We start from the raw sequence: 11,426 nt of genomic DNA, 5'->3' as shown, positions 1-11,426 counted from the left end.
ATATATATATATATATAATTTTTTTTTTTTTTTAGACAGAGTCTTGCTCTGTTGCCAGGCTGGAGTGCAGTGCAGTGGTACCATCTTGGCTCACTGCAACCTCTGCCTCCCGGGTTCAAGCAATTCCCCGGCCTCAGCCTCCCAAGTAGCTGGGACTACACGTGCCACCATGCTCGGCTAATTTTTTGTATCTTTTTTAGTAGAGACGGGGTTTCACCATGTTGACCAGGATGGTCTCAATCTCCTGACCTTGTGATCCGCCCTCCTCAGCCTCCCAAAGTTCTGGGATTACAGGTGTGAGCCATGCACTCTGCCAACGATATATTTTTAATTAACTTTAGTCCACATATATATATATTTTTCTTTTATTTTTTGACACAGGGCCTCGTTCTGTCACCCAGGCAGGAGTGCAGTGGTGCGATCTTGCCTCACTGCAACCTCCACCTCCTGGGCTCAAGCAATCTTCACACCTCAGGCTCCCGAGTAGCTGAGACCACAGATGTGTGCCACCAAGCCCAGCTAATTTTTGCATTCTTTGTAGAGACAGGGTCTCACTATGTTGCCGAGACTGGTCTCAAACTCCTGGACTCAAGCAGTCCTCCCAGCTCAGCCTCCCAAAGTGCTGGGATTATAGGCGTGAGCCACTGCACCTGGCACCCACATGTATTCTTTACGTTAAAAGTGCTCTAATAGTCAGGCTTGGTGGCTCATGCCTGTAATCCCAGCACTTTGAGAGGCCAAGGTAGGTGGATTACTTGAAGTTAAGAGTTTGAGACCAGCCCAGCCAACATGGCAAAACCCCGTCTCTACTAAAAATACAAAAATTAGCTGGGCATGGTGGTGTGTGTCTGTAGTCCCAGCTACTCAGGAGGCTGAGGCACAAGATTTGCTTGAACCCGGGAGGCAGGGGTTGCAGTGAGCTGAGATTGGGCCACTGCACTCCAGCCTGGATGACAGAGGGAGACTCTATCTTAAAAAAAATAAAAATAAAAATAAATAAATAAATAAATAGAACAGTGCTCTATTGATAAAAAGGCAGCTCTTTCCTCATCAATCTCTATCCCTATCTCACAACTTACCAGTAGTGAACATGCTCAATTCTTCTAGCTGTTTCCCATAGTATCAGTATTTCTAGATAATATGGTCATAATGCTATTTCTTGATTCATCATTTTGACGTCTATCAACTTCCCTGCCATGATTGATGAAAACTTAGTCCTTACTCCCTTTCTCTCCACCTATTTCACCATTATATTTATATCAATTTTTAGGTAAATCAATAGTCAAGATTTACAATGTTTTGATCATCGAACAGTGTTTACCGTTGAGCCAAGTAATGTACTACAACCATGCCTCCTTGCTTGTAGCCTAAAGTTAATTGACTGATTTTTATTTGTCTTGCTTTCTGGGAATCACCCACTAATTTCTTCCAAACATTTTAACATGTCTACTAAACTACCTAATGATAGTATTTTCTGCTCTCTCAAGCACATTGGTTCTCTTTTATCCCGCCTGGGACCTTGGTCCGTGAGCTCTGCACCTTCCTGCTCCAGTTTGGACTGACTGCTCTCTAGGCCCAGTGCTTGTCATGGTTCCCTTCTTGAGTGTCATTCTGGGACTTATCCTTTAGAGGGCCCCCTGTTTCTGGGATCCCTTGTCTTCTTGGTTTACTTCCTTGTTTTGCTGAAACATATCCTTTGGTAGCTTTCTGAGTAATAGTGGATGGGAGATAAACTTTTCTGAGTCCTTACATGAGTAAAAATGCCTTTATTCTACCTTTACCTCTGATAATAGCATATGTGAGATACTTCATTGGAAATAATTTCCCCTCAGGTTTGGAAGATGTTTCTCCTTTGTTTTCTAGCTTCCAGTTTGCTTAAGGTGTTCAAAGTCATTCCGATTTCCTGTTCCTTAAATGATGTTGGTTTTATTCCACCAGAACCATCCAAAGATCATCTGTTTGTCTCCACTTTTTGGTAATTTCATGGTGATGGGCCATAATATGGGGTTTTCTTTCTTTTTTAAACAAAATTGACAGTGCTATGCTTACCTTTCACATCTGAGAAACTGCTTAGATTCTCTGCAAACTGTTTCTCCTCTATTTTTCTTCTCTTAGCTCTCTTTCTAAAAGTGTCATTAGGTAGCTGGACATTGAACATTCTAATTTTCTTATGTTTTCTTTTCTATTTTCATTTCTTTTTGTTCTAGTTTCTGGGAGATTTCTACAACTTTATCCCAGTTATTGACATTAATGGTTTTTTTTTTTTTTGGAGATGGGGTCTCATGCCATGTTTCCCAGGCTGGTCTTGAACTCCTGGGCTCAGGCAATCCACCCGCCTTGGCCTCCCAAAGTGTTAGGATTACAGGTGTGAGCCACCAGGTCTAGCCAAAGTTTTTCTATTAATATATAATATTTGTACATATTTATGGGGTACAGTTGGTATATTGTTACATACACTGTGTAATGTTCAAATCAGGGTATTCAGGGTCTCCAACACTTTGAGTATTTATCCTTTCTATGTGTTGGGCAGCTACTCACGTTTTTATCTTAGTTCTTCTATTTTTAATTTCCCCAGATTCTTTTTTGTTCTCTGATTGTTCCTTCTTTTTGCATCCCCTCTGTTATACGGTAACTGTATCTTCACTCTGGAAAGCTTAAGAGGAGATTTACAGAGCTTCCTTCTCCTCCCCGCCTTGTCTCTGCTTCATTAGAGACCCCCTTTTCTCTTTGTTTCTCTCATTAGAGACCCCTTTTCTCTTCGTTTACTCTGTTTCACGTTAGCAGTCTCCTCACGTTGCTGGTGGCGTGGCTTTCAGCTCATATGTAAGTTTGAAGCGCTAAACTTCTGCGTGTGTGAGTGGGGCTTGTCAGCTGACGGTCCTCAGGGCAGGGCGACAGGTACTGATCTGGCTTTTTCACTGAGGCTGTGTGGGATGGTAGAGGAGTCTCCTTTATAGCAGAATTTAGACATCTTTTCTCTGAGGCTTCAGTGAGAGAAGTCTCTTCCTGCCTTTGCCTGAGGAATGGCATGGTGCCTAAGCTCAGCTGACAGCAATCTGAAACTGTGCTGGGGACCCCACTCAGATGAAAATGTCTGCTAATTAGTTTGAAGTAGGTGCCTCAGCATGGCTGTCTCCCCAACACACACAGGGGTGGCCCAGTACCCCCAAGTCCAGCTTCTCTGGTTCTTTGGGGCAGGCAGGGGGGTGGAGATGGGTGGATGAGTCCCCCAACTGAACTGGAAGGTCCCTAGGGGTCTAACTGCTCTGGTTACAAAATTCCAAACCATGCCTGGGCTTTCAACCCCAGCCTCACCCTGCCTAGTGCAGCATCTTGCTCTTTTATGTTCTGGAGTCTACAAGGCAAACTGACTTGGTATCGACTTCCACAGACTGACTAAGATGCCAGCTTTCTGTGAACAAGGTCATAAGCTCCATCCACCTCCATATTGTCTAATTTGTCAATTTCTCTTCTCAACTGTCTCCTTTTATATTCTCTTTATTCTTGGTGGTTTTATCTTTTAAAAATCCCATTACTAAAATGTTAGTGGAATTCTAGGAAGGAGGGAAAAAAATGAATACAACTGTAATGCACCATGGTTTAACTGAGGTCTCAAAATGCTCAGTATTTTTAAATGAGATACTCATATCCCAAGACAAAATCCTGTGATTTTGTAAATTCTTTTCACAAATAGAACATTCTACCATTTTCCAAATTATTTATGATTTTTGCCTGTTGCATAAGCTTACAAAACAAGGAGGGTTTAGTTTCTGAGTCACAGGCAAAGAGATCAAACAGAGAAATCCCAGATTTCAAAGTAAGATGCTGAGAAAGCCAGTTCCTGCCAAATAATTGTTCTAAGCCTCTACATCCTTCCTTCAATTTATCTGGCAGGTTAATCCAGACCGGAATACATTTGCATTTCCAAACAGATGGGAAAGGCAGCTTTGGCAAAGGAGGCCCCAGATGAGTTTGGCTTTTAATAATAGGCATTCCAATTTGTTTTCACAAAATAATCTTCCTGCAGGAGATATATTTTTGTTGCTGAGGAAAATTAAAGAGAACAGATTGCAGATTTTTTTGTTCCATTGCCAGTTTAATGCAGCAAATAGTTGAGCGTTCTCTCGGTGCCTGACACAGGGCTAGGCTCAGGTTTTGGTTAAAAAAAACCAAACAAACCCATATGTTGTTCAGCAGTGTGCAGCTTGGTGGGAGAAAGAGACACCCACATAGCCAGCTCTGAAGCCAGGTGGCCAGCAGTGGGGTTACAGTTACTTTTCATCAGCTATGGGAGATGAGATGGTTCCTGATGTAGACAGGACTTTAACAGGTAGATAAGGGAGAGAGGGGGAAGTAACATGTAGTAAGCACCTACTGTATGCTGGGCACTAATGAATCCTTGGTTTATTCCTCATAACAATTGCAGTAGACATATACTGCCCCATATCCCATTTTACAGATAAGGAAACTGAGGCCCAGGGAGGAGAGAGGATACTGCCCAGCCATTTGCTAGCAGAGTCAAAGTTCAGGGTTTCTCTGCCTCCAGAGTCCACACCTCTTCCTAAATAACTGTTCGAGGCTTAACAGGGTCACCATAGTCGTGGCTCAGTTCTCCAGGAGTGGGTGTTTTCCTTTCAATGGAAGACAAAGTCTAATGCCTGAGCCCCATTGTAGAGATAGCATTAGACCTTAGTGAGCAGGGAAGAGGACTTTCTGGGAATAGGGACTCTTCCAGGAGCCCATTGACAAAGACTCTCTCCTTGACCACACTTTAGATAGTCTCCTCTGAACCCTCTTTTCCACTGGGCTTTGTCCTTGGGCCTTGTCTTTGGCCTGCATAGTCCAGCTATAGCAAAAGTCCTGCCGAGTCAGTTTAGTGAGGATCCTTCACCCTTCAGCACCCCGACACTGGATCAGATTCCCCATCCCAGATCAATGTCTGGTCGCCCTGGCCTGCCTTCAGCAAGAATCCCCCTACCCTGATGTCTCCTGCAGCCATTTGCTGTCCCCGACCCCCTCCCTCTGCTCACTGGCTGTAAATCTGCAGCCGGCTTTGTTATCTTTGTGGTTGGGTCCCATCTCTCTCCCCAGGAGGTCTTGACACCTACCCCCATCACAGTAGTCCTGCATACAGCCTTCCTTACCAGTTTCACAAGTGGCAGAAGGATTTTTTCTTTAACACCATGGGAATGTCGCTCCCTCTTCTGTAAGAGATGGGGGCTGACAGGGAAAGGGGCTCTTTCCCAGGCAAGGCAGCTTCTCCATGGCAGTTACACAGGCTGGAAACCCGGGACCTGGCTCCCCTTCCTGTCCCCCAGCCTACATCCAATCAGCCCCCACATCCTGAAGCTTCTCCTTTTGAAAACAGTTCTCACGTCTGTCCCTTTTATCTGCACTACCAGGTCTCCCTCAAGCTGCCCCTTACTCAGCCCCCTGCCTGCCTCGATACCATCCCCTCTCCACTCAGCACCTGAGGGGTCTCCCAAGCTCCAACTGGCCTGTCGCTCTTCTGCCCAAAAGCATCTCATGGTTGTTGCAAGCCCACGCATGGCAATGGGACCTATGGGCCAGCTGACCTCTGTGTCCGGCCCCTGCACCTGGCACCTGCTGTCACCTCTGCCTAGAGCGCCCTTCCTGGATCTCTTGTCATTTGAGCAGCCTTTAGGTGGTGTTCTCTGGTGCCTGTTTGAACTCACACATGACCCCCCTCTTTCCCCGCCACAACTCTTGGCCCTGTGTTTGTCATCATGAGGCACCCTTGCCTCTTCTCACCTGGTGGTGCTAGGTTTGTAATCACTCCCCAGCCACGTGACTGGTTCCTCCCTCTAGTCCTGCAAAGTGTTTATCACACCCATGTTACAGATGAGAAAACCGGGACCCAGAGGGGCAGAGGGACTCACACACTGTCATGGCACCAGGGAGCTGTGACACGAGACTGTGACCCCAGATCCCTCAGGCCCACACACCCCTCCTGGACGGGGACCCCGAGATGCTCCGGGTGGCTGACCTGTGGTGAGAGGTGCCGGGTCCTCAGGAAGAAGCCGAGGAGGCAGCCCACAATGACAGACAGCACAGACAGGATGAGTAGTCCATTCCGCCTGCACACGTCCCTCCCCCGCGCCAAGATGGCATGCAGCACCATGGCAAGCCTGGCCTGCTGGCAAGGGGCACAGCACCATTCCATGCACAAGAGGCCGGTCGGGGGCACAGGGTCTGGGCTGAGGGCTCTAGCCCCTCAGTAGGCAGGTGGTCAGAGTTGCTTAACACCAGTCGCCAGCCCCACGGCCAGGCCTGTGTGGCCGCCCTAGAAGGAAGCCACAATCCTATTACCAGCTGCATCATTAGAAGCTGGGAGCAGATTAGGGCCTGGGAAATTAGAGCAGACCACGTGGTCTGGGAGTTCAGCCCTCAAAGCCAAGCGTTCCTTTTAAACAGTTGAGTGGACCAGGTACTGGGAGGAACAAGAGGAACATGCGCTTGGTTGGTTTGATCTTTACCCCACTTCCTTCCAGAAAGAATCGAAAACAAGACAGTAAGACATCAGTTATCCTCAACATTAATTAAGCATTTGCTGTGCCCCAGGTGCCATTCTAGAAGAATGTTACATGTACCGGCATATTTAATCCTAACACCAATCCCAAGAAATAAGTACTATCAATATCACCATTTTACACATAAAGAAACTGAGGTGAGTGAGTGCATGTGCTGTGGGCCAGGCCTGTGCTGGCTGCCTTACCTACGCTAATCACAGGGAATTGTCCCAAAGACCCCGGGGTTCCCACCTTCATTTTTCAGAAAGGGAGGCTAAGACCCCAGGAGCCAGTCCCTTGGCCATGGTCACAGAGGTCAGAAGTCGGGGCTAGGCCAGTCTGTTTCCACCACATGAACAGGCAGATAGGTTCATGGGTGCTTGGCACTATTGCGGGGAATGTAGATTCAAGACCAGGGGACCTGAGTTCAAAGGTGGGCTGTGCCACTCACCGGGAAACAGGACATAGATGCTTCAGGGCTGTTTCAAGCCTGGTGCTGGGCACCCTGCAGGCTCTCTGGACCTATTATTTTTTAAAGATGACAGAGCCCAAGAGACTTACATTCAGGTCCCAGCTCTGCCACTTACTGGCTGTGTGACCTCAGACAAGCATTTCATCTCACTGTGCCTCAGATTCTCCATCTGTAAAATAGAGATGATAACAGCATCTACTTTGTTAGAGCTGGTACAAGATTCCACCCAGAGGGTATTTGGAAGTGCAGTGTGAACCCTGGCGTGCTGAACAGGGGAACAGACTCTTAGGGTCATTATCTCACTTAGTGCTTTGGAGAAAGGGTGTCTTTTTCCTATTTCTTGTGGCCTGGCCTGCCTTGTCCTGTAAAGCCAGGGGGAATTAACCCTCGTCTATTTCACCAGAGATCTGCAATCTCATTAGGGGCAGTCAGGCGGCAGGCAGCAGGGAGAGGGAAGTGCAGTCTGCAGTGAGGGTGGGAGGTAAAGGGTGGGGTGCGCACAGGGGCTTCCTACTCCTGACATAGGAGACAGGGGCAGAGGATAAAGAGGACAGGGCCAAGGCAGGGCATGGGGGAGAGGTGGTGAGAGGGGACTGGGGCACAGGCTCTGAAGCCATGGACGGTGCTCCCAACTGGGAAGATTCTGATTCCAAATTAATCAGCTCTGTGACCTTGCCGCCTCTGAATCTCAGTCTTGTCTTTTTCAGAATGAGAGAAATGGGCCCAGGTACATTCATCTAAGGAACTTCATTTCAACAAACCAAGCTTCCAAAGCCCCTGCTCTTTGCAGTAGCTTGGGGGTGGGGGGTGGGGATGAATACAAGTCTGAGAGGTTTTTTTTCTCTGACTTTGACTCTTAAAACCAAAAGTTTCTTGCTACACCTTCAACTCCAACAAATGCCTCATTTTCCAAATAATCAGGTGGTTAGTTACTTCCTAGAAGAGAAAACAAACATTTGGATTTGTGTTTTTCCTCAACTCCTGGGCTCAAAGAATCCTCCTATCCTGGCCTCCTAAAGTGTTGGGACTGCAGGCATGAGCCACCACACCCAGCCCAGACCTGGCCTTTACCTGTGCCATGATATAGGTGAGTCTTGCTTTCTACTCCAGCTCCATGACTCCAATTCCCAGGACATCCACCACAGCCACCACTGACTCCTCTCTCCCACATGCTGACACTACCACTACCTGCCTACCAGACTACAACCTTTCTTTCCACTGTTCCTACGGTCTTCAACAGGAGAATTCCAACTCATTCTCGCAAATGTTCTTATAGCACCATTTAGTGCCACACCTCCTGGGTACTAGGAACACAGCAGTGAATCAAACAGTACCTGCCCTGCCCTCAGGGAGCTTATAAGAAAGTGGAGAGACCCCAAGAAAGGACTAATTCACACTAAAATGTAAGTGACTGATAATGAGTTTACTAAGAATATTTGCAAATCAAATCAAGTCTCCTGGGTCAGAACCCTATAATAGCTTACCATTGACAAAGAATCAACTGCCTTTTACCATGTCACTAGATGTGCAAAACAATTTTTCCATAATTACATGAAAAGGAAGTTTGGGAAATGCTGGATGAAACAAAAAGTTCAGCAGGTTATTTCCTCTGAGACAGCTCAAAGCCAGATTGCTAGAGTTAAAACCTCAGCTCTACCATCAACTAGCTGTGTGACCTTGGGAACGCTTCTTAACTTCCCTGTAAAATGGGGATAATGCAATAGTACCTAGATTATAGGGTCGTGATGTGGGTCATACAGTGCTGCATGCACCATGGTTACAGCATGGCCTGGTGCCTTGCAGATAGCCCCAGGTCGTTACTGTGAAAGCATTTGCAGCAGCAGCCATGTCAGAGGAAGTCTCCATGTGGAGAACAGAGAATCCCACCCCTCCTTTGGAGCAGAGAACTCCCTGGGCCTGGTGTTTGCAGGACAAGCCTGGGAAACCCCAGCCTCCAGCACTGAGTCTATGCTCCCCTGCAAGGCACTTTCACCCTTTTCCTCACCCCTTCAGCATTACCTCCTACTCCTTCCGTCACCCCTCCAGCTCCTATGACACCAAACCACTGCAGGGTCCTGGAATGCTGCATCCTGTCTCAGGCTTCCGCACCTTTGCCCGGACTATTTCCTCGGCCTAGAATGTCCTTGCTTGTCACTAAAGTCACAGGTTAAATCCCCCTCTTCTTCGAAGCCTTCTCTGATTACCCTAGATATAATACCCTCTCTTTTTCTCACTCTAACTCAGGCCCTGCACAGTCGCCAGCTGAGGATTCTCCTAGCTCCCTTTTAAGTGGCTCTGACAAGGAAATAAGAGTCTATGAAAATAAAATCAAATCTCTGTTTGTTACCATGTCATTTGAAAACACCTCAATGGAGAATCCTCAAAGTTGGAGGGTATATTGGCAGGGGCAGGGGGGTGCTAGGGATAGCCTGAGGAGCAAGGAGTTGTCTAATGGGCAGTAGGTGGCCTGAGAGATGCCTCTGGGGAAGCTTGAGCTGCACAGACTGAGATGCTATGGCAGAGAAGAGACATTGTGGCGGCTAAAACGAGCGCCAAGTCACAGGTGCAGCTGCCTCACCCTGTGGAAGTGGCGTGCAGCTGAGCTGTCCTTCATGGGGCCCTCTGCTCGGGTTATGCTGTGGGGAGAGCAGCAGGGGTTGACTTATTTGCTAATGATTAATGATTAATGATTCGCCAGGGCTACAGGCGGGGCCAACTCAGCCTGGGAATGCGGGGATAGGAAGGCTTCCCAGAGGAGATGAGATGTGGTTTAGTCAGAGGCCTCAATAAGCCAGGGAAGGGGGTGCTTGCTGGTCAAGGGAGAGGGGAGAGGACAGCCTGATTTAGGCCGGAGGTGTGACAGTAAGACCTCCCAGGGCTAGCAGTGCATCATCGGCAGGCTGCAGTGGCCATCGGGGCTGGGGCCTCACACCTTCCACCATGTGTCAGAATGATTTAGGTCTGGCCGGGTGAGCTCCCATCTGGGTCTGTCATGACGACAGCTCGGGGTATGTTGGCTGCTTTCCAGAGACATACCAGAGGCGCCTTAATCTCCCTGACACGTCTTCCCAGTTCGCTGGAAGCTGGGCCCTTCTGGGAAGGTTTTCTCTGGGCAACAAATCCAGCTGGGTGTGGATTCCTGTGAGCTTTAGTCACCAAGGGGCTGCCCTGACCTCGCTGAGGGCTAGTCCTTTCCCACATTTGCCTCAGAGGATGGGGGAAAGTGATTCTGTGATGGCAGCTCACACATACACCTTCCTTCTTCCCTTCCATCCCCCCGTTTAGATCTGTCACTTAATGGAAAGGAGGCCTGGGTGCCCATAAGCCCCTCAGCCGCTCTGTGTTGAGCACTAACTGTGTACCAGGCTCTGGCTGGGTACCCTGACACCTTCACCTAGAAGGACCCTGACCAGAGGGAGCCAGGGAGCCCTCCACATTCACTGGGTCAGTCAACCCTGGGCGTTCTAAGTCTGTGCAGTACAATTACATAGCATCAGTTACACTACTTAAATTGAAATTAATCAAAATTAAATAGGACCAGGCCCAGAGGTTCATGCCTGTAATCCCAGCACTTTGGGAGGCTGAGGTGGGAGGATGGCTTGAGCCCAGGAGTTTGAGACCAGCCTGGGCAACATGGAGAGACTCTGCCTATACAAAGAATTTTAAAAATTAACTGGGCATGGTGGTGTGTGCCTGTGGTCTCAGGTGCTTCAGAGGCTGAAGTGGAAGGATCATTTGAAGCCTGGGAATTTGAAGTTGCAGTGAGCTATGATGGAACTGCACTCTAGTCTGGGCAACAGTGTGAGATCCTGTCTCAAAAAAAATATTTAGATAGTTTAGAATTCAGTCCCTCAGTTGCACTAACCACATTTCAAGGGCTCAATAGCCGTATGTGGCCAGTAGCGGCCATGTTGGACAGCATAGTTACAGAACGTTTCCATGATCACAGAAAGTTCTACTGAACTCTCTACAGTCACCCCGAACCAAATGCAAAGCTCAGCCCTTTTGCTTGGAAGCTGTGCGACTTTGCCCAAGTTAGTGAACCTCTTGGAGCCTCTTTTCTGTGCCTGTAAAAGCCCGTGCCCTTTACATTGCATCATACTTCCTCTCATTTGCATATAAAAGTTAGGACAAAGTATAAAGTTAAACCCTCCAGCCAGTTCAGATTAGGTTTCCAAATTAGTTAGGACTTTTGTTAATAAATACTAGGAAACTAAATCAAGCTGGCTTTGGTAAAAAGGGAATTTATAAGCAGGACTGACTATATAATTTGTGGGGCCCACTGCAGAATGAGCACGTGGGGATCTTCTTTCAAAAAGCAGGAAAAAAGTGCATCAAAAGCACTAAAATACATAGCTTTGTTTCCTCCACAATTTTCTCTCTCAACTTATCATGATGCTTTTATTTGTGATTTTGTCATTCTT

The 11,426-nt window shown here is 47.5% G+C and overlaps 1 protein-coding gene across 5 annotated transcripts in view; it reads right to left on the bottom strand.

Annotated features, from left to right (window-relative positions):
• Positions 1-6,325, bottom strand: part of SLC1A7 (solute carrier family 1 member 7) — a 50,752-nt gene extending 44,427 nt beyond the window's left edge. For 4 of the 5 annotated variants that reach the window (XR_001886111.1, XM_017874608.1, XM_017874610.1 and 1 more), the window contains exon 1: positions 6,008-6,325. Coding sequence is in view for 4 of the 5 variants with exons in the window: in XM_017874608.1 (XP_017730097.1) it covers positions 6,008-6,184 (177 nt within the window). In the remaining variant the exon portion in view is untranslated. The remainder of the gene's footprint in view (positions 1-6,007) is intronic. The other variant, XM_017874607.1, reaches the window with a different exon arrangement.
• Between the last annotated feature and the right edge of the window lie 5,101 nt (positions 6,326-11,426).

The sequence above is a fragment of the Rhinopithecus bieti genome, unplaced genomic scaffold (assembly GCF_001698545.2).
Source record: "Rhinopithecus bieti isolate Rb0 unplaced genomic scaffold, ASM169854v2 scaffold_7684, whole genome shotgun sequence".
Taxonomy (NCBI): domain Eukaryota; kingdom Metazoa; phylum Chordata; class Mammalia; order Primates; family Cercopithecidae; genus Rhinopithecus; species Rhinopithecus bieti.
Note: the sequence above shows the minus strand (reverse complement) of the source record. Positions and strands in the feature narration are given on the sequence as shown.